Consider the following 26,855-nt stretch of genomic DNA (forward strand, 5'->3'; position numbering starts at 1 on the left):
CCGCCTCCAGGGCAGAGCCTCCTGGGGGAAGGGGGGGGCCAGGCTCCGGCTCCACCACTCCGGCTCTAGGCTGGAGGGCCTGGGGCTCAGGGGCTGGCGTAACCCACGGGGGGGACGCCTCCAGGTGGTGGTAGCAGCCCCGAGGGCAGCCTCTCCTGGCCTGGGCTGGGGTGCCAGCAGCGGTGCCCGCCCCCCCCCCCCCCCACCCTTTTCCTCAGAGTAAACACTCCCAGGGCCGCCCACAGCACAAACACTTGCTCCTGGTGGGCACGGGGCCAGGCCCGCCCCTTGGGCTGTTTTCCGGAGAGCCTTCCTGACGGCTATTTCAGGCTGATCAGTGGGAAGGTATAAAAGCCGCTGTGGGGCCTCTGGGTCGGCCAGACCGTCAGGGAGGGATCTGCCCTGGACACTGGCACATCGGATCCTCATCCCCACTGTCTGTCACGGGGCACGGGGCTCTGACCGCCGAACCCGCATCGGCTGCCCCAAACTCCGTGGGGCTCCCCACGCCTGCCCTTGCTCCTCCGGCAGCCCTACTAGCTCCAGGGCCCCTTGGCCCCAGGTAAGAGCGAGCCCCTGCCCCCGGTTTGAGGTAAAACAGAATGGCGTTGTGTATCTTCCCGGGCCTCAGCCGGGGGCCTGCCCGGCCTCAGGGCGCAGCCCGCGGCAGTGACAGAGGCTGTGAGGGCTTCATACACACAGGGCTTCTCGTGAGAGGCCACTCGTGCTTCTCACAGCACACGCCCCTGAGAAGAGGTGTGTGCAGCCCCGTTTTATGGATGAGGACGTGGAGGCTTGCAGAGGTGATGCAGCCAAAGGTCCCCCATTAGGGAGTGGCAGAGTCTGGCTGTAGACCCTGTCCCTCTGGCTGCAGGCTGGCTGGGTTCTCTGATTCCATGGGCTTTAACGTTAGAGAGAGGAGCGCTCTGCGGACTGTCCTCAGGCCCGTGGCTCACAGACGGCCTACGTTGGGGGGGGGGGGTGGCAGATGGGCATGGCAGACCCTCACCCCTGGTTCTCTGTCACCCAACAGGTGGCTGCTTCCGGCCGTTGGTGGCCATGAGGTCCCGGCTCCTGCTCTCTGTGGTCCGCCTGCCCACCATCCGGGAGAGCCGGGAGGAGGTGCTGCCCGGGGGGCCCCTGCAGGACGCCCTGGCTTCCCCGAGCCTGGATGAGCACAGGAGGTCCCTCTGCCAGCTGGCGCAGCCCGCCTCAGCGCTGACCGAGGCTGCGGCCGGGGCCCGGCCCGGCAGACGCCCCTGGCCAGCCCCGGCCGGCAGGAAGAGCGGCCCTCCCCGGTCCCTCCAGAACATCACCACTCCCGTCAGCGGCCAGCAGCCCCCAAGCACCGCCGACCCCCTGGGCTGGCTCTTCGGGCAGCCCCAGGAGGAGCAGCCACGGTGCAGGGGCCTGCCGAGGAGGACCGGTCCCTCTGCGGAGCCCTGGGGTCCTCACAGACAGACGGAGGGCAGCGAGGCCGGGGCGTGCCCCAAGGGGAAGCTCTATGATGCCAGGGCGCCGGGGCCGTTAAGGGACTGGCACCAGGGCTCCCGGCACCCCATCCGGGCCGCGGCCTCCCCGGCAGCGTCCTCAGATCTCTCTGTTTGCACCTCCCGGTGATCCATGAACTCTGACCTCCCCAATAAAGGCTCTGTGCAGAGCAGCTGGCCGCCACCTCTCCACTCTGCCGCCCCCGCGGTGGGCACCGCGGGCCTTGGAGGGGGGTTTCTGCAGGGGCTGCCTGCTCTGGGACCCCGACCCTGAACAGGAGCAGCCTCCCCGCGCTGTGGTGCTGCGGTCCCCACATCGCTCCTCCCTTCTGAGCAGTTTCTCAGTTTTCTCATGGCCCAAGGGACCTGCCTCCTGGCTGCTCCGATGAGATAAACGTCATACACGTCACGGGGCACATGCTGCGAGCCAGACACGCGTGGCTGCTGCCTGTGTGGGAGGCGAGGTTGGGGAGCGAGGAGAAGCGAGATCTCACCCCCCGCCCAGTGGTTTCCCAGGAGGCCCTGGGCGCTCCCATCAGTCCCTGGCCCCACCTTCAGAGCACAGGTCCCAGGAGCCCCAAGAGAAAACGTGGTCTCAGCAAGTAGCCCCACTGCTTCAGGGGCGCTGACACGGCGGCATGGGGGTACCTCAGTGGCTCCAGCTGTATTATCAGGAGGGTTTTCCCCAGGCTGAGCCCAGGACAGAACCCGCACCAGCTCAGCCTGCAGGATGCCCAGTGCTGCACCAGGTGATCCTGTCCCCCCTCCCCCCCTGCCTCCACCAGGGACCTCAGCTGTGGGGGGTGAAGTGCAGGGTGCTGTCTGGCCACCCTGTTAGCAGACAGGCCAAGGGTCAAGGCCTCACTCCACATATCCTCAGGCCCAGGTCAGCCTGGCCATTCCCGGGTCCCCCAGAGACCGGCAAAACCCCGTTTCCTCAAGGCATCTGGCAAGCAAGGAGGTGAGGGTGAAGGAGGGTTCCCTCTCAGAGCAGCAGCTGAAGGTCGGAGAACCAAAGGACCAGGCCTGAGAACCTGCCACCTGCTCCCTGGGCCGGCAGCGCTGGCTGGCCGAGCAGGGGAAGGGGACAGAGAGGGCCGGAGCGGGCTGCAGCCGCGCCCACAGCTGCTTCACCTCCCCGCCTCCCCCACCTCCCTGCTCCGTGGACCATCAAACAGTCTTTTTTTCCTTCCTTCCTTCCTTCCTTCCTTCCTTCCTTCCTTCCTTCCTTCCTTCTTTCTTTCTTTCTTTCTTTCTTTCTTTCTTTCTTTCTTTCTTTCAAAAAATTGTTGTTGCTGTTATTAATCCTCACCAGGATATTTCCCCATTGATTTTTAGGGAGAGTGGAAGAGAGAGGGAAAGACAGAGAGGAACATCGATGTGTGAGAAACACACTGATAGGTTGCCTCCTGCATGAGCCCTGACCGGGGCCCAGGCCGGGAAGGAGCCTGCAACGAGGTTCGTGCCCTTGGCCGAATCGAGCCCCAGACCCTTCGGTCTGCAGGCCGAGGCTCTATCCACTGAGTCAAGCCGGCCAGGGCTCTTCCCTTTTTCAAAGCTCTTTTAAAATTGGTTTGGACTTTTACATTTTTATGTCTTCTTTTATGCCTTCTGAGGGGAGGCAGAATGTAAAGCATACATTCTAAAGAGAAAGTTTCAGACCAGCAATTTCTCAGTTTCCCCGTCTTTTCCGCGTGGCCACCAACACTGCCCTCACACCGGAGAGGAGAGGGAGCTGGCCAGCACCTGGAGATGGAGGCGCCAGTGCTGCGCACACTGTCCGCCTCTGTCACCCTGTGGCTCCAGCTTGTGGGCGCCTGACTGTCCGGCAGGAACGTGTGGGTGGCCTCAGCCGGAGCGCCCTGGGGAGGTGGCGGAGGGCTCCCTGCCAGGGGGTGCCCGGGGGCACGCTGGGCTCAGCCTCACTCAGCCCCTTCCCGGAGGCAGGAATGGGGGTCCGAGGGCGGTACGAGGATGACCCGGCCAGTCTCCCCGCTCAGAGCCACGCTGCTGTGTGTGTGTGTGTGTGTGTGTGGGGGGGGGGGGGGATCAGGCAGCAGCGAGGGGACCTGGGCTCTGGTCTCCTCTGCTACACCTCTCGACGTGAAAGAAAGTGGTGGCACTTGCAGAAGGTGCCAAAATAACAGCCAGAGTGAAGGCCGGGCAGGGGCTCCGGCAGGCAGTGTCCCCGCTCCTGCACGGACAGCCTCGGGAAGGGGAAGGACCTCGAGGGGGAGGCCTGAACAGCAGCTCCCTCTCCTCCCATGGCGGTCAGAGCAGGGAGGACACACTGTCCCACCAGGGCGGCGGCAGGCGGGAACACCCGCCCTGGGGCCCGCTTTCTGTCAGAAGCCCTCGGCATTAGTGAAATAAGCCAGGCAATGACAGAAAAACACCACATGATCTCACTCATGTGTGGAAAATAAAGAACATTATAACCCAATGAACAAAAAGATAGATACAGTGGCAGAGAAGCAACAAACAGACTGTTAAATTACAACAGGAAGGTTAGGGAGAGTTTGGGGAGATAAGAGATCAACCGAAGGACTTGTATGCATGCACATAAGCATAACCAATGGACGCAAAACTCTGGGGGTGCGGGCATGTATGGGAGTGGGGGTGGGGGGCAATGGGAAGATATGTGCACATGTAATACCTTAATTTTAAAAATGGGAAAAAAATAAAATCCTTGTCCAATAATAATAATAATAATAGCCCCTTGGTACCTTTTATTTCTCAGGCCCAGCAGGCGGCGTGGGTTGAGGATGGGGACTGGGCTCACTGCCTGGTCAGGGCCAGCAGGGGGAGCCGTGAGCCCATGAGAGCTGAGCACAAGGCTGGGTGGGAGGCCAGGTCTCGGAGGGGCCACAGTGCACCCACCAGGACACAGGGCCTGCGGCCTCTGGCTCACAGGCTGCCCATTTTTCCCCAGACGCCAACAAACGCTCTGCAGACTTTAAAGGCTGCTTCTGCTTTTCACTGTAGCACAAGCAAACTTATTCCTCACAACCGAGGAAGCCTTGGCCTCCTCAGTGGGGGTCTCTCACACCCAGCTCTCCCCACACGTGGCCCAGTCATGGCCCCTGGCCCTGACCACTGACACCCTCCTCTCTCCACGCTCTACGGCCTGGCGGGACGGTGGAGGAGAAGGTGCCCCCAACAGCAGCGCTGGGGCCCCAAGGACTCCTGGAGGGGGGTTGGGGGGGGCGGGTGACCAAGGGGGAGGGGTCTCCTCAGGCCCCCATGGCCCTGTGAGGCGCACCCGGTCTGAGCCCCTGGGCGGCCAGAGGGCAGCTCAGGTGGGTGCCCTGCTCGGTGCTGGCGAAGGTGCTGCTGTATTAACGCCTGTGCTCAGGCCCCGAGCCACACCAGCACCTTCACTCTGCAGGGTCGCCTGGCTCAGAGGCTTATGCGTGAGAGCCTCCATCCCTTTGTCTGGAGAATGGCGGCTCCTTCGTTGCAAAGCTCTTGTGCTACAGAAAATTAAAAGAGGCAAAGTGCCTGGCACCTGGCTGCCAGGCCTCAGGCAGCCCGGGAGCAGGTGCCTGGAACCGGGCGCCCCATCTCACGCTGAGAACCTGCGGGGGGGAGATCAGGCCAGACCCTCACAGGAGTTTTAGGGCTGGAACAGGAAAATCCCGGCTGTGGGATGTAAACTTCTCACACCTGGGAGCTGTCACCATTGTGAGGTTTCCATGGGGACTGTCCGGCCACACACAGGCACCGGCACAGGTTCCCGGCTCCCCGGCTCCCCAGCCCTGCCCCCCACAGCTGCTCCTGCAGAGGGTTTGTCCTGGGGAGTCCCGAGTGCCAACACCCAGCGCTCGGACCAGCGCTCTTGCTCAGGGGGCCCGGGGCCCATCACACGCAGAGGGGAGGGGATGCAGAGCTTCTACGCAGCGGGCTGGGGGAGGACGGAGGCAAGAACTTCAGTCCTAAGTTCCCAGTGAGGCTGCAGGTGTGGGAACCACCCCTGAATGCCCAGAGCTGAGGAACGGGGTCAGCCGGAGATGGCATCCCAGGCCGCCGCCAGCACCAGAGCCGAAGAGGCCCACCCCTCACTTAGCAGCGCGGGTCAGAGCTGCCCAGCACACAGGGCTCCGCCCCACTCACCCCGGCCTGCTGGCTCCTCCTCCAACCCCTGTGCCCAGGGCCACCCTGCTGGCCAGGGGCTGCAGAGCCAGGCAGGCCTCGGGCTCCCACTGGAGTACGGACAGCCGGTGAAGCCGGGCCGTGGGGTCAGAGCCGCTGGCAGTGAGGAGCTGGGACAGGTGGGCTGGTGGGCAGGTGCTAGAGGCCGCTCGGCAGGGGGAGAGCGTGAGGGAAGGAGCCCTCGGTAGACGGGTGGGGAACAAGGTGTCAGGCGTGGTCCAGGCCCGAGAGTGTGTGCCATCTCAGCAGCCAGCACGGCCTGACCGGTATCCGGTGGCCCAGCAATTCGGTCTGGAGGGTGGGTTTTAGCTGGCCCTCCTTCATGCCACTGACAGGCGCCCTCCTTCATGCCACTGACAGGCGCCCTCCTTCATGCCACTGACAGGCGCCCTCCTTCAGGCCACTGACAGGCGCCCTCCTTCAGGCCACTGACAGGTGTCCTCCTTCATGCCACCGACAGGTGCCCTCCTTCAGGCCACTGACAGGCGACCCCCAGCTGCCCACAGAGGACCCCAGCTGCCCATAGCTGCCCAGACACGGGGCTCACCCTCAGGTCTGGGAACTGCGGGAGGGTGCGCGGCTGTTGGAATCGCTAACGGGAATGAAGATGAACGAGCAGCGGCTGCCTCCACCTGAGGAGGGGTCTGGGGGGGTGGGGTGTGAACTGCCCATTCTTGCGCTCAGCAGCCCAAGGGGACTCAGGCTGCTGGCTCTACAGACACTGACAGGCCCGAGGGAGTCCAGAAGTCACCCCATCTCAACCGTGGGAACCCCCAAACAGAACCTCACACGACAAGTCCCCCCCGGGGGCTTTACAAGCGGATTGAGTGAGACCGAGGTGGGGCAGAGCCCGGCCTGGGCCCCAGTGAACGGTGGGAGGGTTTCAGGTGGCGGAGGGCCAGGCCTCTGCTCGATCTGCTCAGTGAGTGGCCCCGAGCCTGGGCCTGCTGGCCATTCCCGAGTCCGGCTGGCGCCACAGCCTCTGGATGGCCACAGACACGCTTTGTTTGGCTCATAGGGTTTCGAGATTTGGGAGATTCCACAGGAAATCCCGGGTGTCTAGCTTCCAGTGAGATACCAGGAGGGCCTGTGTGGGGCACTGGCTATGAATTCTCACCGGGATAGCCTGACCCTCTGCCCCCTGACAGGGGCCTCATGAAGAGATCCTGGCTGCCATCAGCAGGTGCCCCCCTCAGAGGATGCGTGACCTTATAATTCATTACCAAATGGGGACACTTCCAAGAGTGAGGAATGTGGCCTTAATAATTACCCTGGAGCCCTACCTGGCTTGGCTCAGTGGATAGAGCATTGGCCTGCAGACTGAAAGGTCCCAGGTTCGATTCCGGTCAAGGGCATGTGCCTTGGTTGCAGGCACATCCCCAGTAGGAGGTGTGCAGGAGGCAGCTGCTCAATGTTTCTCTCTCATCAATGTTTCTAACTATCCCTCCCTCTCTGTAAAAAATCAATAAAATATATTTAGAAAAATAATAATTACCCTAGAAAACAGGTGTAAACTGGCCTGTCTGCTGCCAGTGGTGGATAGACGGTGACTCTGCATCCGGCAGAGCCCGGGCCTTACCTCTCGGTGTCTCAGCTGGAAGCTCCTGCCCTCGTGGTAGCAGTTGTAGGTTTTCAGCAGGTGTAAGAGCTCCGACCTGAGGAGGGAAGCACACGTGCATCGTCTCTGCGTGTGGCAGGGCTCGGACAAGGGGTTTGCCCTCTTTGGCCTCGGTTTCCTCATCTGCAGAGCGGGCATCACAGCACACAGCTTTCTGGCCACGCACAACTGGTCAAGAGACCAGACTGCCACTGAACACGCGCCCTTCAGTCTTCTTGAGGTTCCAATATCAGCCCTCGGGGGAGGCATAGGGGTGGGACTTAGAGGGAAGTGAAAGCTCACAGGTGGACCCCATCCCTGTGCAGTGCGGGTGTTTGCACATGGTCACTATTGAGGATAACAGCTCCTGTAGGCCTCCCCATACTTTACTGCTGAGTCACTTCCTCAAATAACCCCCGGGGCCAGACTATTGGCGTTTGGAAGACTCCTGCTTCCCCCCCACATTACTGCCTACCAGGGCCTGGCATGTTATGGTGATGATGACTTTTCAAAAAATGATATCTGATATTGTGGGCACCAGAAGGGCTCCTGCCTCTTTCCCATCCTGACCTCCTGGAGGCATGACAGGGGGTGAAGGGGACAGCGGTGAGTGAGACCCCGAAGGCCCAAGTGTTTTCTCCCCAGAATAAAAGGGAACACACTGTGCTTGGCTGGCGTGGCCGAGAGGAGACCGTGACAGCTGCCTGTGCCCAAGCGGCCTCTGCAGGGCAGCTCCATCCAACAGATACAGAATGCGCGTCACATTTATCCAAGAGGGAAATGAAACAGGTGAAATTAACCTTAACAACACTTCACTGAACCCAGTATATCTAAAACATTATCGTGCCCCCATGTAACCTGTATACAGTGTTAAGGAGACCTTGCTCAGTATTGTATTCTGTAAGAAGTGTTTGCCACCTGGAGCATCTTTCACAGGAGCTTCACTTCTCCAGCCACGGCCCGTGCTGGAGCCACACTCGCTGGCGGCCCCTCCTGGGCAGGCTGCCCTGCATCTTCCTCAGGCAGTGCCAGCGCCGGCCCCGCACCAGCCCGGCTGTGCGGGCGCAGCGCCCGCTCTGCAATGTGGGGGTGACGGTAACTGCCAGGGGAAGTGATTTACAGTGTTATGGCATTGACGAAGCAGCATTCAATGCTGCATGTTCATTGGGCTTATAAGAGTGTAAATGCTAAACACAAAATTATTAGGATACACACACATAAACATATATGAAGTTATATATTACTAGAGGCCTGGTGCATGAAATTCCTGCACAGGTGTGTGTGCCCCTCAGCCCAACCTGCACCCTCTCCAATCTGGGACCCCTCAAAGGATGTCCAACTGCAGGGCCTAAATAGGCAGTCGGACATCCCTCTCACAATCCTGGACTGCTGGCTCCCAATTGCTCACCTGCCTGCCTGATTGACCCTAACTGCTTCTGCCTGCCAGCATGATCACCCCCTAACCACTCCCCTGCCAGCCTGATTGATGCCTAACTGCCCCCCTGCCAGCCTGATCGTCCCCAACTGCCCTCCCCTATCAGCCCGGTCACCCTCAAATGCCCTCCCCTGCATATTCCCTCTTTAAGGGTTTTTTCCTTAGCATATTGGACAACCCTAACTGGTTTGGCTCAGTGGATGGAGCGAATGCCTGCAGACTCCAGGGTCCCAGGTTCGATTCTGGTCAAGGCCATGTATCTTGGTTGGGGGCACATACCCAGTGGGGACTGTGCAGAAGGCAGCTGTTCAATGTTTCTCTCTCCTAGATGTTTCTAGCTCTATCCCTTTCCCTTCCTCTCTGTAAAACATCAGTAAAATATATATATATAAAAGAAACATTTAAGATTCCTCCATATCTGCCTGACTGGTGTGATTCAGTGGCTGGGATCCCAGGCTGGGCTGGGAGGGGATCTCTGTGTGAGTCCACTCACCGCTGCCAGCCTTAGACCCCAGGCTGGGGACATGGACCCAAACCGCCGCATTTGCAAGTGGCTGCAGGCAGGGCAGGAACTATGGTGAAGCAGGGACATTCCCACCCTACCCCCAGCCACTTGGTGCCTGCACTCATAGGCTCTGAATGGCCAGGGGGTGTTCTGGGACGCCTGCCGCTCAGGGCCTAAACCTGGGCCTAAAGGCTAGGAGCAACCTGGGTCCGGAGGATGTTTCCGGGACCCAGGCTGCTCAGTGCCTGCATATACAAATTAACTCCCATCTTTACTGGGTTAATTTGAATACTCACTCTGATTGGCTGTGGGCATAACAAAGGTACGGTCAATTAGCATTTTTCTCTTTTATTAGTGGAGATGTGTTATGGTGATTACGACTTTTCAAAAATGATATCTAATATTGTTCTTATTATGAATGTAAATAAGAACAAGATGGTATGAGTAGAACTGGGAATGATACAAGGGAATGCTGTCTGCTCTCAGGGTCTCAGCAGGAGGGCCCAGGGCACCATCTCTCAAAAGTGAGCCCTCCCTGAGGGACTGGCTTGTCATCGGATGGCAGGCAGGAGCTGCCCAAAGCAGACAATGTTTAGACTCAGAACTCAAAAAGCAAGATAAAATCACAACTGTGCTTTTCTTTAGTTCAGAAATAAATTTTAAAAAGTATCCTAAACGTTTAAAAAGTATCCTAAACATTTAAAAAGTATCTTAAAATAAACATTTAGAGTATATAAAATAGAAATAAGCAAAGCTAAAAATCTTATGTCAATATACTTTTTCATTATAAACTTAAAGCCAGTGTTGAGGCTTTTTTCCTTAACTGTTTAACACAACAATAAAAGTGTTAGTATTGCTCTAGTTATTTTTGTTCATTTGTTTGTTTTTCAGTAGCTTTTAAATAAATACCATTTCCTGCTTTTGTGGGCCAGAGGGGGCAGAGGTAAAACCTGCACCCTAAGGAAGCCCTCCATCTCCAAAGAGAGGCTCCAAAGACAACCATGCCCATGGCAGGCCCCTGTCACTGTCCTGGGGCAGGCACACCTCCCATCTGGGAAAAGGTCCCGGAACCTTCCACCCAAAGGCTGCCCATGGAGGAGACCTCAGGCACGCACCCTCCCAGCACACACAGGCTTACTTCAGAATGGATTTGCTGTCGCTGATGGGCACATGAGAACTGGGTGCACAATCTTCCTTCATCTTCTCCTCCTGCCTGCAGACTCGGAAGCTACCTGCCAGCAAGACCGGGAAGGGCGCACAGACAGGTAAGCGGGAGGAGCTGGCTAGTGGGGCCCCCAGAGCCCGCTGCCTGGGCTCACCTCCCACCTCCATCCTTCCAATCCTGCATCCCCAGTCCCCTCCTCACTCCCACTCCCAGGACCAGAGGACTTAAGGGGTTCCACACGGGCACGTGTCAGCCAAGCGCCCCCTGGTGGCCCAAGGCCAGAACTGCCGAGTCAGCAGTTGCCAGTTCAATCAGCCCCACTCCCAGAACCTCTCCACAATCCCTGGGAGTCAGGCTCAGTCTCCTTCATGTGTCAGGGCAGGTGCTCCCTCCTCTCCGCGGGGACACCCTGAGTAATGTTTCTGCCCCGATCACTCCTCCAAACTTCCGAAGTGGCCTGGGCCTGTCTCCTCATTCCCGCTGAGCCCAGGGCGGGACTGGGCTGCCCCTGGAGTCCGCACCACCCAGGGAGCGGCGGACAGGTACCATGCTCACTACGTGCCACACACTGTGTTGAGCATTTTCTATGGTTACAGCTGGCTGGTTACCACGGTGATGAGATGCTGCAGGAACTTAACTCCCGCATATCAGCTTATTGTAAACCGGTTTCTTTAGCTGTCACTTCCCTTCAAGTCACAGAACCCATTGCCAACATTGGGAGGGCTTACTGTGTTTCATTCACTCCTCACAACATTACGAGGTAAATGCCGTCCTGTTCCCACCTTGCCCAAGATTCCCAGCGCAGAAGTGGCAAAGCCCCTGCGAACGCCAGCCCTTAGCGCCCGGATACTGTCCTTTCGCCCGTTCTGCGCTGACCTTGAACAGCGGCTCACACCCTGAGGAAAGAGTGAAGAAGGGACTATATAAGCAGTTAGACAGCTGGGACACAGGAAGGACCATCCTCTTTCTAGCTCGCCTGGGACAGAGGGGCAGAGGTCAAACCCACACCCTGGGGAGATCCTCCATCTCCTAAGAGACAGGCTCCAAAGACAAGTGCCTGGATACACATCTGGCCCGGGTGAGCCTCTAATTACTCCGAGGACTCAGTGCGTCCACCTGAGGGCTGCTGGCCAGACCTGGGGCGTGACCAGACCTGCTGGCACCCTGTTCCGGATCACCTGAGAACTCCGCCGGTGACCCTCCCAGCGGTCCTGGGCCCAGAATGCAGGGCTGATACTGGTCCAGAGTGCGCTTGTTGCTACAAGAACTTTTCACTTTTCTTTCCTCTTTGAAACACTCCTGGGTTTTTTCCTCGCTGTGTTCCAGCTTGCAAACTCCAAGGCCCTGGAATGAGCCTCTGTGCTGTTGCCTAGCGCAGCCTACAGGCTCCCGGAGTGGTCTGGCGCCTCCGGACCTCCTTTCTCATCGGCACAGCGGGTGCCGCCCTCCAGGGGACAGTGGGCGCACACAGGAAGCTGCCTGTGTCTTCCCACTCGGCCCAGCGAGGTCTGTGCGCTTCCCCCAGGCCCGGCCTCTGACGGACGGTAACTCCCTGGGGCGCTCCCTCGGGCACCAGCATCTCCATGGCACAGGCACATGGTTCCTACTCCTAACTCCCTCCACGCCACCCTGGGGAGGACTCTCCTACCAAGGCCTTCAGTGTGCTAAGCAGCAAGCCACACTTCAAATTCACTCTCCACCCCTGGCCCTGCCTCCTCCTCCCCTCTGCCAAGCTGCAGCCAGCAGTCCGAGGGGCACGTTACACTGGAGGGGCACAGCCAGGTGCACGGCCTCCCTCCACCCATGAGGCGGCTCCTTCACAAACTCGGTTGACACAGGCCTGGCTCAGTCACACCTTCCTGCTCTGTGTGTGTGCGTGCGTGCGTGTGTGTGACCCCTGCTGTTCTGTGAATCCGGGGAGCAGAGTGCTCTGTCCCTCGAGCTCGCTGTCCATCGCGCACTCCCTCCCTGCTTGCTGGACAGCCCTCCCAGAGGAGCGCCCGGTGCGGGCAGGAGCGGTCGCTCCGGGAGGCAGGGACACGTGGGTACGGAGAGGGGAATTATTTGAAGGTGGGAGGTGGGCCTCCCAGCGACCCCAGAGTCGTCCTATAAACACGTCCTTCTGCCTTGGCATGAGGCAGACCCCAGCTGGGAGGGGCCAGGCTCCCCGAGGAGGCCCCACAGCCAGCACAGGCCCTGCCGTGGGCACAGGGCGGCACCCTGGGCCTGGGGGACCTCCTGCTGCACTCCGGGCCATTGCAAAAGAGGGTTTCGGTTCCTCAGCCCCGCAGTGCCAGCAGCAAAGTGACCACCAGGCTCCGCCTCAGGCCCTTCCTCAAATCCTGCCCACACAGCCGCTGCTCAGCGGAGCCGGAGCGGGTGAGGCTGGTGGCGGCCCCTCACACTGTCCTGTGGCTCAGGGCACAGGGATGCCTGCAGCCACTGACAGGAAGGGCTGCGTTTACCCAGAACCAGCAGGGCGGCTCTCCTGCCTTCCTCTTTTCTGCTCCCTCCCACTCCCTGCTCTCCCACTCCCTGCTCGAACTCCAGCCTCCTGCCCACAGCCCCCTCAAGGGCTCAGTGCCCTTTGCTCCATTTGGGCTTTAACCGTACTGTCCTCTACTCAGACACGGCCTTCGCCCTGTCCTGTACCCCGATGTTAGCTCAGGTGGCACCCGCCAGAGCAGCTCCCCTGGGCCTGCACCTGCTCCAGGCTCCCACTCTGCTGCCCCAGGAGCCCCTCTGACGCCCCCTCCCCCCCCACACACACACCAAGAGGAGCGCACTGCCTCAGGGACGCTGTGGTGCTGCCTCACCACCCTTCCCCTGCAGGGAACAAGCCTGCGCATTGCAGGACGACAAGAAGCCAAGGGGTGGGTGTGGGGAGCCCCGTCCAGGGCCAGGCTCCGTGCTGCCTAGCACGTGAGATCTCCCCACATGGGCCTTCGGGAGTGTTTTGCCCCCAAAAGACTAATTCAAAGGATGTAACGCCGGTGGCTGGAGCTGGGCCTTTGGCTAAGGATGGGAGCCGCTAACTGGGAAGCCAGCCCAGAGGCCTGCAGCCCTGGGTGGGGGAGGGGAGCAGGCCCAGACAAAGCAGGCTGCCTCCCAGAGCGGGTGCTGGCCTCCTGCTGCATCTGTCACTGGGCAGCTCCTGGCTGAGCCCGAGAGGCAGGCCAGCCCCCGGCAGCACCCAGTCCCGCTTCAACCAAGGCACTTCCACCCACCCAAGCAGGTCACACGCGTGGCTGGAGGCGAAGCATGTGGCCTGCCGGCTGCCGGTTTGACATGCTTGATCCATATGTATTCTGGGCTTCTGCCCTGGTTTTATTTAAAGATACAGCTGTGCTTTTTAAATAAAATATTGAAAAACACCCATCCTCAACCAAAGGCCCAGCTCAGCCAGCGCTCCCTGAAGCCGAGGAGGGGCGGGCGTGTGCCGCCTGGCTCACCTGCGCAGTGCCTGGTGGTGAATGGGTATAGCTTTCTATGTCAGTGGCTGCCGGGCCCTGAGCAGGGGCTGGGTGGCAGCGGGACCACAGCCGCCCTGGCTCTTGTCCCTGCCTGTGGTTGGGATAAAGGGCGCTGAAGCCTTTCCCCTGTCAGACGGGGCCCACCTTTCCTCCTCGGGGGTCACGAGCTCTGCGGCTCTTCAGGGCACCACGGCAGCGGATGGCAGAGGAGCAAAAGAAGGCTAATGCCAGAGCAATATCATAAAGCCAGCGGAACGCACTGGAAGCCTGCATCCAGGCTGTGAGCTCCTGCTCTGGCCGCACAAGGCCCCCTCTCGTGAAGCAATGGCTCAGAAGCTGGCCACTGCGATCCTCACTCGGCCGAATGCAGCAGGTGTCGGTGTCCACATTGAAATGTCCTGAGGATGTCCGGGCAGCCTGAAAGCTTGGTAACCTCCGTTCGAACATTTGAAAAGGTTGTGATTCTTATTTTCTTGTTTAGGCCTTATTTTCTTATTAATAACCCAGTGTTCTGGGCTGTACATTTGATTAAAGTCAACAGAAGTGGTGGGAAAACAGCAGAGAGGACAGAGCAGTGGGACCGGCTCTCACCGGGAGGGACGGGGGCTCCGGGGAGGGCAGGTGGGGGACACTGCGGGCACTCCTGGGAGCCGTGTCCCGGGCCACAGCTCCCGCTGCCAGGCAGGGCCAGCCGGAGGCCCGGAAAACAATGCCCTGGCAGTGGGCCTTCCTGGCACCTGCTGGCCAGCAAGTGGCAGGAGCTCGGCCAGGAGCGTGCTGGCACCAGCTGCCTCCAGAGGGTCTGGCTGGACAGAGGCTGCTCCTCAGCAACACACCAGCCAGCTTTGGGGTGTGGACGGCAGGCAACAGCTCAGCAGCTGCAGATCCCACCCACTTCCAAGCTGCTCTCCTCCCCCTCTCCCCCCAGTGGCACCCCTCCCCATCCCTGTGGCTCACCCAGACCTCCCTGCCCCAGTGCTGATGGCTAGGAAGGCCTGGAGGTCACTGCCCAGCAGGAGAGGTGGCCGCAGAGCCACCAGTACCTCCATCCCCACCTTCCCCGGGGCTGGCCTTTGCTATGCCCTCCCCCTGTGCGGCTCCCGTCCCACTGACAGGTCTCCCTGAGCCCATTCTGGCCTCGCTTCCGCGGCTTGGCAGGCTGGCCACACAGCTGCCCGCAGTCCTCCTGCTCTCCCTCACATCTGCACACCCTGGCCCCTGGACTCGCCCCCCAAACTGGGCTCCCCTCCCTGTGAAGGGGGAGAGGGAAACAGGAATCCTCTCAGCTGTGCTTTTGGGCCAAAGAGAAGCTCAGAACGCTCCGAGGCCCGGAGCAGGCACGTAGCCTGTGCCCACTGCTGTCCGGCTGCCCTGGGTGCTCTGCCCGGCTGCCTCCACCGTGCCCCCCGCTGGGCCAGGCGAGGGCCCCTGCGGCTCCGCTGGCTCCTGTGAGACAGGGTCCGCCTTACACTTCTGGGCCACGGAACCCTTTGGAGCCTTGAGAGTTTAACATATGATCCCCAGAAAGATGTGTGTGTGCATGTGTGTGTATGCACACGCCTGTGCACACACTGAATTTGCACACCACTGCAGGAGATCAAGAAGCTCCTCAGATCCCAGTTAAGAACTTCTGCTGAAATGTGTCGCAGCAAAAGACAGGAAGCAGGGGTGTGGGAAAGAAGTCTGGGGGTGAGTTTTGCTGCAGAATCAGCTTATGGGTGACTTAGCGTGCTGTGCCATCTCCTGGGCCTTGGTGTAGCCGGGATTGAACTGGCAGCTGGTCCAGAGTGTCCTCAGGCTCTTTCCACTCCGGGCCACAGGCCTCCTGACACTCCACCCACCCCAAGCTCAGGCAGGGCGAGGAGAGGGGCTGTCAGTCTCCCTCAGCAGCACCGCCCGGGCGGGAGGGCAGGCGGCTAGGAGACTGAGCAATCTGCAAGTTCCCCTTCAGCCATAGGGAAAACACCGCAGAGGCTCTGGGAAGGCAGCCGCCTCCCATTTGCTTTTATTTCACAGTAAAGAACTTTCAAAGCGTTTTCTTCCAGGCACTGTGTGTGATGGGATAACCCCAGCCTTCCCAAGGATCTGGGCTCCAAGCTCTGCTGCGGGATTCTTGAGCTGCGTGACCTTAGGTGAGTCCCGTCCCTCACACAGCCTTAGGTTCCTCATTAGCTGAGTCACCGACTGAAGGTGAGTGAAGAGACATGTGAGCTGGGCCTCACATGAGCTCACATGGGATAACCAGAAGCTCCAGTTATAGGTCATAAAAGGCCAGGGGCTCTGGAGAGACCACGAGGCTCTGGGGACGGGACTGCGGCACCAGAAGAGGATGGCAGTCCCCCTGGGAGGAGCGGCTGTGCGTGAGGACATATGACCAACTTTACTCCCAAAACTGTGCCCCGGCCCCCAGAGGTACACTCCAGAGGGCTTTCTGGTTGACCCCATAGCCTCCCCTTCGAGGCTTTGCCTTTAACAGGATCTGAACGCTGTTCTGTTCATGGTCTTGGTTATGAGTCATTGTCTAGCTGCCTGACCCAGGAGGACCCTGCCCTTCACTGTCCTTGACCTCCAGGCTACCCACTGGACTCTCAGGGTGGAACTACACCCCACCTCCCACCTTTCTCACTGACGCTGTGGTCTGTGGCGTCCACCTCATTCTCACTGTCAGGCCAAACGGTCAGCACTGCCCGCAGAGAGAATCAGGAGAACTAACGAAACAGACTTAAACACTGACAAGTACTGAGCCACACCCATGACTACTCCCAGCAGGCAGGATTTGACTCAGTTTAACATGTTCCCTTTCCTCTTCTCTCCCTTTCCCTCCTTCCTCTCCCACCCCCGTTCCCTAACCCCCTCCTTCCTCCCTCCTTCTCCCTACTATCTCCCATCCTGGTGCCAGCAGCGGCTCGGGAATGACACAGGGGAGTAGGAGGCAGACAGACCTGCAGGTACCTGTTAGTTCTACCAATTCATTTACCTTTCTTTTTTTTCTTTCTTAAAAAAACAAAACAAAACAACAACAACAAGAAAAACAACAACAACAACAAAAAAACAACAACATGGCTTTTGGCAGCACATCTTGATTGTGCTGTGGACAGTTAAACTTAAACTGTAAGTAGCCAGTGAGGGACAAGCACAAGTGCCTGGCTTTGTAGTCTAACCTGCTTGGATTCAATGACAGAATGCAGTCTTTGTTTGCTGTGACCTGATTTAACTCTTTTGGGAGGCTCTTTTTACAGTGTTTTAAGATAGCACCGGCCTGGCCCGGCATTCATGCCCTCTGGGATGAGTAAACAAGGCTGTGCAGAGTGAAAACACAGAGGCTCTCACAGCCCGAAGCACAGGACTGAGAGTCAGGAGCTCAGGGGAGAGCAGAGTGAGCTCTGACTTCAGTGGGCGAAATGAATGGGACCTGAGTTCGAATCCTGATCGCACTACTGACTTATCTGATAAAACAGGATAATTCCACAAGTCTTTGAACATCAGTTTTCTCATCTGAACATGGGTTCAATGAAAGCATTGTGGCTGTAAGAAGTAGAGGGCATACTGTGCTAAACCCCTTCGCTGGCTGAGCAGAGCGCCAGCGCGGCAGGTGCAGCTGCGGTTGGTCACCTGTCGCGCTCAGGCTGTAGCCCCTCCGGGCCCTCCCCGGGGAGGAGGTGCTGGCGCGATGCCCGCTCCCAACTCCGCTCCGGACCACGGGCTCCGGGGAAGCCGGGCTGGCACACGAGGGGACCTGCTGCGGCAGCCGCGGGCATCAGTGCCAGGCGCCGGCGCTCACGGCTCGGGGGCCTCGGTGTCAGTGCGCGCCGGACGCCCCGATCTCTCCGGTCCACGGTCACTCACCGTCCTCGGCGGCGCAGTCCGGAGATCTCTGCCGGAGCTGGGCCCTCGCCGGCACCGCGCCGCGTCCTGGTAGCCCACTGCCCCGGCCTCCCGGTTCAGTGCGTCGGCCGCCTCTCCCCGCCCCTCGTCGCTCTGGCCAATGGGAAGGCCGCCCCGCCCACCACGCCCCGCCCCCCGCGGGCCAATGGCACCGCCCCGCCCCGCCCCGCCCCGCCCTGCGCGGGCCAATGGCACCGGCTCGTCCCGCCCGCCGGCCCGGGCACAGGGAAGGGTCGGCTTCAGGTGGCACCCCAGGTGCAGCCGAGCAGGTTGGGGCGCGGGCTGCGGGGTGTCCTCAGGCCACCGCCAGGCGCCCCGAGTCTCACGGAGGAAGCAGCCTGCGGGTCATTGACTGGGAAGGTCCAAATTCCGTGGGTCACTAGTGCGCCGGGGAGGGTGGGGGGTGCGGAGGGTCTGTACGGCCCGAGCATTGGGAATTTTTGCTCCAGGGGCACCCGTTGCACTCTGTGAGCTTGAGGTGGCCTCTCAGGGCTCCGCTGGTTTAAGAAGTCGGATCCGAAGATAAAGAGGGACAGATAAACTTCTCTCCTCTCACCTCCTGCGGGGAGGCAGAGGGGACCGAGACACAGGCCTTTGGGGAACTGGGAACAGCTCGGTCTTTCTGGCCCTGTGAGTGGCAGGCAGGGGAAGGGGTTAATGGAAACAGCGATTTCTGTTTTATCTCCCGATTCCATTCCCAACCCTGACTTTGGGATGGACCTCCTCTTTCCCATCCCCAACATAAATCACTTCAGTTTCAGTCAATCTGTGGCTCTTGATCTTTTTAGCTTCACGTGGCCATTTTAGCATCTGGACCTTCTAGAAAAATGCAGGCACCCACATAGGCAAAAATCAGGTCAGTGAAGTCTCCGGGCCCCCACCCTACTTCACCAGAGCTGCGTTAATTCTTGCCAGGACTGCTGGGTTTGGGGTAAAGAGACTGGGCTCTGCCATCACTTCCTGTATGCCCTTGCCATGATGCAGCGCCTCTGGGCCTCAGTTTCCCCACCTGCAAAAAATGAGGGGGTAAAGATGACCAGCCCCGGGGTCCCTCAGTTCTCCCTTTGTGTGAATTCACGGAGAATAGCCTGTGGTTCCGGACCTCCTCTTGCATAGGCCGAAGGCTGAGGTCATCAAGGCCGAGGTCAGTAATTGGGCACCTCTACAAGGTCTTTTGAAACAGCGGGCAAATGCAACCCCCCCCCCCCCCCCCCGCCCCCCGTCCACCTGTGAGCATTCACCCCCACCAGCAGGGTAATAAACAGCACCAAGGTAACACACAATTCCCTGGGGCTTTCTGGCTCTTGAAAGTGAATCAGTCTTTCTCATCTGGTTGGGGATGCCCCATGGCCAGGCCGAGGCTGGAGTGAGGAAAGGATTTGAGGAAGTGACCCAGTATGTCCTGCATACCCGGGCTGTCCGCACTGGGCTCAGTGCCTTCCATCAGGGACACCAGCAATCTCCTCCTCAGGCCTGGGGAGCGGGGGCATCTGCCTGAGTTTCACAGGGAACACAGTGCCCACCACAGGGTCCTCTCCTTCAGAGAGAGAGGGGATCACCCCTCCTTCAGTGCTCATGGCACTCTGGGGCCCAGCTCGTCTGTGGTGGGTGTTGTGGACACTGTTAGTTGCAAACCCAAAATCTGTTTCCTTCTTTGGGAAAAAGGAAGAGAGGGAGGAAAGAAGAAAGAGAAAGGAAAGGAAAAGAAGAGATAGGAAAGGAGAGAGAGAAAAGAGAAGGGGGAGGAAGAGAGAAGCTTGTTGGAGCAGCATCGCATAGGCCCCTCCTGACAGGTGATCACTTCCATTTTCCACGCTGTGCTCAGAGCCCAGTAGAGAGTCGTGAAGTTAGGTTAGTATTAGGGTGTGATAAGAAATCTCACTGCGGGCCTCAGTCAGAAATGTTGGAAGGCCATTCTCTAAATCGATCTTGACAATTCTTCTCATGGCTTTCCTGCTTCCTTTGAAACCGGAAGTGGCCGTGTGACCCACTTCTGGACAAAGAAATAGGGAAGAATGTGGGGCTGAGGGGAGACTCGAGGAGAGAGCACAGCTTCAGCTTTCCCGGCGGGAGGAACGGTCGCTCCTTTCTCTGCCTTCTGTCTCAAAGGTGGATACGGCGTGCAATGGCCGATGCACTGGCCGTCACGTGAGAGCCGGGGCTGGAAGCACGCAGGTGCTAATACCATGGCTGCCCGCCCTGGCTGTGCACCCAGGCTGTCTGCCACGGAGAAAAGCCCCTGTTGTTGATAAGTCTTTTCTACGTAGCTTGCTGCTGTGATTTGGAGCTGTTCTCAGCTTCCATAGACAACGTGTAAACCAAAGCCACGGCTGTGTGGCCACGTGTGACCCACGGGCTGTTTGCTGCTCTCTTCTGGGCGATCTTGCTCCTTCATTGCCTCTCCCTTTGTGTCCTCTGCTCCGGCCACCTTCTTCCCACACGTCAGGTCCTCTCCCTCCCGAGGGCTTTGCACTTGCTGATGCCCCAGCCTGAAGACTCTTCCCCCAATGTCCACAGGGCTTGCTCCTTCACCTCCTTCTGATCCTGACTCACAAATTACCCCTCCTCTAGGCCTTCCCTGGTTCCCCAACTGAAGCACCCCCGTCCCCGCCCCCGCTGGCCCACAGGCACTATTCTGAGGCGTGCTGTATATGTCACTTCTTCACTCCGAGCTACTTGAGGGAGGGAGACTGTGTCTGCCTGCAATGCCGTAGTGTTTGATCAGTATTTGGGTTTTAATTGATTTTTTCCCTTTCTGCCAGGTTCAGGTAAGAAAACAGACTCAGGGGGCTCATTATCCCGTCCACGGGACACAGTGGGTAAAGCGGTGGAATCTGGGTTTGCACCCTGGGGTCTGGGCACCCAGGAGGGAGGGAGAACAGCTCCATTGGCTGATCAGGCGTTCGGGGCCTGACGCCACACAGAGATTCCTGCAAGGCTCCTTGCCCGGGAGTGTCCAGTAAAGCAGGCCTCTGGGAGCCCATTAAGGGAACCAGCGTGATCCAGTCATCGGGGCAGGCTCACTGCCACAGCATTCCCGCATCAGAGGGTCTTTAGTCGAGTCATTATTGGTGAACAGTCCAGACTGACCTGCAAGATCATAAAAAGCCAAATGGAAACACTTACGATTCAACATTTTTAGTCCAGAAAACCCACAAAGAGTGAGTTTACATTTGATGTACAAGTGGGGGAACCTAAAGGAGCTTAATAGAGCATAAAACACACGGACACCTTGGGTCAGGACACAGGGCGACGCGTTCTGATGGCTTTCGCTCGAGGCTTCTCGGCACCAGGCGCTGCTCCTAAGAGCCCGGGAAATGACCTTCTTCCCCTGCGGCTCCGCGGGGTGAGCTCTGGACTCGCAGCGGAATAACCGTACGGTGAGGTGCCGTTTGGATTTCACTGCGTCTTCAAAAATAAGGCTGTGTATTTTAACACAAATAATTTTATTTATGAGGGTCATTTTCAAGGCCATTTCTTTACACAGCAAAGGGGAGTTTGAGTTAAAATTACTGGTTACTTGCCTAAGGCCTTTAATGGATAACTTGGTATGATTTTTTTCCTTCACTGTCTGACATCCGATTTAGAACAAATGACTTTTTAAAGCAGATTTTTCCCCCCCAAAAAAGTCTGCATGATTCAGAATGAAATTCTTTAGGAAACAATTGAATGATTGAACTTGATTGCGCTCTGTACGATCCAGTTTAAACCAAACAGCGTGCTTTGCCTTTAATGGGCTCTGTTGTAGGAAACTGACTGACAGGAAGAGGCCACTTACAGAAGCTCCTTGCACCAGTTCTTCGGTGGAATCCTTGAGGAGTGAGGTCACCCCAATGCGTGATCTGAGCATGTAGAAATATTTGCCATCGGTTTTCAGATGCTTTCCCAAATAATCTGCATACCATCGACTCTTCTTTCCTATGTGAAATGGTTTGCATGAACTCCATTTGTTAGCATATACATAATAACTTGTTAATATATGGAACTCTTTAACCCACACCAGAGGAGAACTTATCTCCAAATGGACATAAATTCCAATGATGTATGCCTCTCAGGGTGCTTTCTTATTACACACACACACACACACACACACAGACACACACTTTGTGTGATTTGTTCTTTATGGCTGTGCTCTGGAAAAGCTTTTGTATCCTACCTGGTAGAACGAATACGTGTTTAGGCACAGGTTTTCCTAGGGGTGAGAGAGCTTGCTTTAAAAGGTGACATAACGCCTGGTCAGTGTGGCCCAGTGGTTGAGTATCAACCCATGAACCAGGAAGGCACCATTTGATTCCTGGTCGGGGCTCATGCCATGACCTGCTTTGGCTCATCTTCAGTAGGGGCCATGCAGAAGGCAGCTGATCAATAGTTCTCTCTCTCCCTGTCTCCCTCTCTCTGGAACCAATAAATACATTTTTAAAAGTTTCCTTTGGGGGAAAAATAGCTGCTTAGCTCAAGGGCTTCCCCCACCTGTTATTGAGGAAAGGGTGGCTGTCCTGAGGTCTGCTCCGAAGGCACGAGTGAGGACGGGATGGCATGGCAGCTCCAGGCAGAGAGCAGAAGCAGGCCTGGTTGGCTGACGAGTCCCAGGCCTTTCTCTTCACCCACTCCTCTTCTTCCCGGCACTGGCATAGGTAATTTTTTTTGGAGGTTTCCCCCCACAACAGAACAGATCAGAATGCCAGGGGAAAGATATCTTCCACTTCCTCGGGCGGTCCTGCCTTCTCAACCCCCCTCCCCCCACCCAGACCCGAGTCCCCACCCAGCCACGTGTCATGCGTCCTTCCACCTTCTACTTGGCCATGCCCTCAGAGGCTGCCTACAACGGCGGCTTCTAGAAAGTCCTTTATTATGGGTGGACTTAAAAATAACATCAAAATAATTATGGCGATAAAAGATTCCTGAACAAACTGCTTCCTCAATGTAACTACAATTTTAATACTAGAAAATGATGGTTAATATTTTGATTAGTGTAACAAATAGCAGGACTGTTTACTGGGTTTAGGGAGCTGAGCATGAAACAGTACAAGGGCAGGGGGATTTATGGGATGGTGCTTCTCAAAGGAGAAAGATTTAAGTAAGGATTTGTCTGCACAGAGTCTGGGCTGGCCTGGGAGCCAGAATTTCTATGAATAGCAAGATACTGAGATTCAAGGCAGAGAACTCATAAGCAATTAGGACCTTCCCTCAAGCCAGATGTGAAACACCCAGAGGAAGTAGAAACCTTCCAGATGGGAAATAGAGGAACTTTGAGAATGCACAGAGCATTTGCAAAACAAGGGCCATTTGTCCAGCTTCTGGGCTGTGTATCTCAAAACGGGTCAGCCTCCGAGAATGCGGCTGCGCTGCGTCCTGGTGGGGAGGCAGGACATTCCTGCGGGAAAGGGCAAGCCGCCAGACGTGACCTGCTGGCCCTGTGTTCAAAACGGTGCTTCAGCTGAGTGGACCTCCCCTCTGAACCTGACATCAAAGCTGCCTCTATTCAGCCCCTGCTGGGCCAGGGCTGCCCCCCCCCCCCCCCCCCCGCCCACACACAGACACACACACACACATACACACACACAAGTGGCCTTCCAACCTTTGTAACTATGAACGAAGGGCCCGTGTGTTTAAGGAAGGAGAGACTCATATAATTGCTAAACTTAAATTTTGTGTCCCTTTAAGAAACAGTGTTCAAGTGAAGCTGGGACAGAATTAGAATAACCAGTGTAATAGGGTTCTCTAGCTAAAAGAATCAATAGGCTATTTGAGAGAGAGAGAGAGAGAGAGAGAGAGAGAGAGAGAGAGAGAGAGAGAGGAGAGAGGGAGGAGAGAGTTAAGAAACTGGTCATGTGGCTGGGCTGTGGGGCTGGCAGGTCCGGGTTCCTTCGGGCCACGCACAGTCTGAAGACCCAGGTAGCTGTGGATGTTGCAATCGTGTCTGGAATGTGCAAGCCAGTTTAGCTGGAACAGGCAGGTTCTCAGTTGAATACTGGGGCAGGATGGCTTCTTCTTTGGAAAATCTCAGTCCACTCTTTTAGGGCCTCCCACTGATTGGAGGAGGCCCATCCACACATTATGGAGGGTAGCTTGCTTTACTCAAAGCCTACCGAAACGCGAGGATCTGGGCACAGACTTCTCATCGGTTCCTGTCCGACAAAGATGAAGGATAAATTCGTGGACTAACAAATTTATTTAATAAAAACATAGAAGTTTATTGGAAGCAGATACAAACTTCATCTGGGCTGAGGTGACCCCAAAAGGGACCCCCTGGGGAGAGGTCCCCAAATAGGAAAAGCCTGCTTGTGTTCTCTCTCTCTCTCTCTCTCTCTCTCTCAGAAAAAAAAAAAAAAAAAAAATCCTCCTCATGTCCCTTTGTCTCAGGTTATAGATGCTGCAGTTCTTTATTTGAACCTGACCATTTCTAACTGGAGCTTTCATTCATTTAGGGCCCCCATACTCTCCTCGTTGGTTATTTAATGAGTAAATTCTTTTTAAAAAAAATATATATTTTATTGATTTTGTACAGAGAGGAAGGGAGAGAGATAGAGAGTTAGAAACATCGCTGAGAGAGTGTCATCGATCAGCTGCCTCTTGCACACCCCCTACTGGGGATATGCCTGCAACCAAGGTACATGCCCTTGACCGGAATCCAACCCGGGACCCTTCCGTTCCCAAGTCCATGCTCTATCCATTGAGCCATACGGGTCTCGGCTCGTTGGTTATTTGACACATAGTATCAGTTTCAAAGGCCAAAGCCCATGTGGTGCCCTCTTCTTTCTCTCTCCTTATCTTGAAACATTCCTCTATTTTCTGTAAAATATGTCTTTTTTCCCATCATTTTGTGATTTTTCTTTATTCTCTGTGAATGTATGTCTTCCTCCCCACTATCCTGTGGCCTTTTTCCATCCTTTGCTCAGGCCAGAGATACCCCGCCCCTCACATATGCATTCCTCCCCCATGGACTCTCTTTACTAGCATTCCCTGAACCTGACTATTTTGTCCTTAGAATTCCTTTCACTGCTGACTTAAATGACTAACCACATCTAAAAAACACCCTGCCAGCAACTTCTGGACTGGTATTTGATCAAACAGCTGGGCACCATGGTTTAGCCAAGGCACTCATAACATGGACCATCAAACCATTGAGTTTGACCAACAACTCGTCCCTGGCATGCCCCTCTCAGGAGAGACTCCATGGCAGGGTATGGCCTGATTACTAGGCATTCAGAGATTCCATGTTTGCATGTACCTATATAATCTATGGCAATTTCTGAGGAACTTCTGTTGTCTATCGGCCTACTGGGTCTAAACTGGGGGTTGGCCAGACAGTATATATTTTCATCCTCTTGCTACCACTCAAGCAAAGCAACCATAGGCAATCTGTAAATGACTGACATTGCTGTGTTCCGATAAAACTTTACTTATGCACACAGGCAGAGGGCCTGATTTGGTCCATGGGTAAAGGGAGAATTTGGAGTGATATCAGACCCTTTCTCCCTGCCAAACCTGGCAAAGGGGGTGGCTAAGCTATACTCTGGGTTGGGGTACTCTCATCTGTGGGGATGAAAAGCCCAAAGGGAGCTTTGCTGTCTCACACAGTAAAAAGCCTGGGACTCGGAACTCCCAGGTTGGGTAAGTCAATGTCTCAAAGACATTTTCAAGGACTGGTTCTCTCCAGGTCTGTGCTCAGGCATCTTCAGCACGTTGGTTTAGTGCACCCACGTACTTGAAAAGAGTTCCTGTGTTTCTTGGCAGACATGACCACAGTCAGTAGCAGAAGAGGAAGAGTGTGCCCCGCTAAGATTCATTTTAGAAGCAAAAAATCCTTTCCCAGAAGGTACTGGGCCATCTCCCCTCACTTCTTGGCCAGAACAAGGGTATGGGTGCTGCGGAGGACGGACTCTGTGACTGGCTGGGAGAGTGTTTGGCCGGCCAAGCGGAAGAGGGTCGATCAGCCGTGAGAATTCCGGCTGTGACAGCAAGCACAGCTCAGTGTGCCCGGGGAGAAGCCCCATCAACGCTGCCCTCACTGCAGAGCCCTCACGGCCGATGTGCCCGTTCTAGGTGGCCCACACGTGGGACGTGAGCAGGTCTGCGGGGAGGGAGGGCAGCGGCAGGAGAGAGCTCAGGAGAGCAGTGTCCCCTGTTGAGTGCCAGGAAGGAGGCTCTGGGCAACTGAGAATACCTGACTGAGGACAGTAGTGAGACCCTGAGCACGGAGCGCTGCCCAGCCACACCCCCAGCCAGGCAAACGGGAGCTGCCAAAGCCGAGGCTGCAGGGCCCGAGGCCAGAGAGGCCCTTTACCCCAGCTGCTGGGCCCAGGCCTCAGTCACAAAGCTATGAAGGTAAACCTGTAAAGAATGTTTTTGAATTTATTTGAGCCAAACTGATGACAATTGTTGGGAAGCAGAATCTCAATGGATTGAGAAAATGCTCCAGAGAATGGTAGCTTTTTAAAATCTATTTTTATACATTGCAATTAAAAGAGGGGACGTAATACATTGGTGATAGATTAGAAAGGTAGGAGAAAGCAAAGTGGGAAACCTCTGGGATTGGATAAAAAATAAAATGGTGGACACCTAACAGTCAATAATTAACACGATAACAATAACAATGAAGGAGTTTATGGTCTCCTGTCCTGGCATGCAGGCACATTAGGTTGTGTCCCAGGGGCTCCAAAAAAAGGGAAGTTACAAGTTACCCAGACACTTCAAGGATATGTTATTATAGATGCCAAAAGACAGGTGGGCTCAGTTAAGGCAAAGGTTGACCTTGACAGGGAAGATACCAGCCTAGGAGGTGATTACCCACCATCACTGTGTTTAGTTCAAGTTTAATTTCAGACCATCCTTTGGTTACTTCAAGTCTCTGAGTTTGCATGACCGCCATGCAGGCCTCCCCGGAGCTGTCAGGTCAGCATGTGGCCCCCTTTGTCCATAGAGCTCTGCCTGGGCTCTCTGTAACCTTCCAAGGCTCCAGGGACTGGAGCTCAGCAAGTAGGAGCTGCAGGAGACCCGGGATAAATGAAACTTACCATATTTTCCTGCGTATAAGACGACCCCCTAATTTTACAGTTAAAACATAGGTTTAGGCCTATATTCGCTGTATAAGACTACCCCCCACTTCCGAGGCAACACCAGTTCTTTTTTTAATAGACCGCCTCTCTGACT

The 26,855-nt window shown here is 56.6% G+C and overlaps 2 protein-coding genes across 5 annotated transcripts in view; one reads left to right on the forward strand and one right to left on the reverse strand.

Annotated features, from left to right (window-relative positions):
• RASSF4 (Ras association domain family member 4) overlaps nucleotides 1-17,776 on the reverse strand; it is a 29,314-nt gene extending 11,538 nt beyond the window's left edge. For 2 of the 4 annotated variants that reach the window (XM_084904749.1, XM_084904751.1), the window contains exons 1-3: nucleotides 17,664-17,775; nucleotides 10,318-10,411; nucleotides 7,222-7,297 (exon numbers count right to left, since the gene is read on the reverse strand). In XM_084904749.1, the coding sequence (XP_084760875.1) occupies nucleotides 7,222-7,297; nucleotides 10,318-10,379 (138 nt within the window). In that variant the 5' untranslated portion in view covers nucleotides 10,380-10,411; nucleotides 17,664-17,775. Of the gene's footprint in view, nucleotides 1-7,221; nucleotides 7,298-10,317; nucleotides 10,412-11,126; nucleotides 11,209-17,663 lie in introns of those variants that run through there. The other 2 variants (XM_084904752.1, XM_084904750.1) reach the window with 2 other exon arrangements.
• DEPP1 (DEPP autophagy regulator 1) lies at nucleotides 424-1,768 on the forward strand. The gene is made up of 2 exons (XM_084903657.1): nucleotides 424-562; nucleotides 1,034-1,768. The coding sequence occupies exon 2, from the start codon at nucleotides 1,060-1,062 to the stop codon at nucleotides 1,618-1,620; it is 561 nt and encodes a 186-aa protein (XP_084759783.1). The 5' UTR covers nucleotides 424-562; nucleotides 1,034-1,059; the 3' UTR covers nucleotides 1,621-1,768.
• Nucleotides 17,777-26,855: the final 9,079 nt, after the last annotated feature.

This window comes from Pipistrellus hanaki (assembly GCF_964339955.1).
Source record: "Pipistrellus hanaki genome assembly, chromosome: 14".
Taxonomy (NCBI): Eukaryota; Metazoa; Chordata; class Mammalia; order Chiroptera; family Vespertilionidae; genus Pipistrellus; species Pipistrellus hanaki.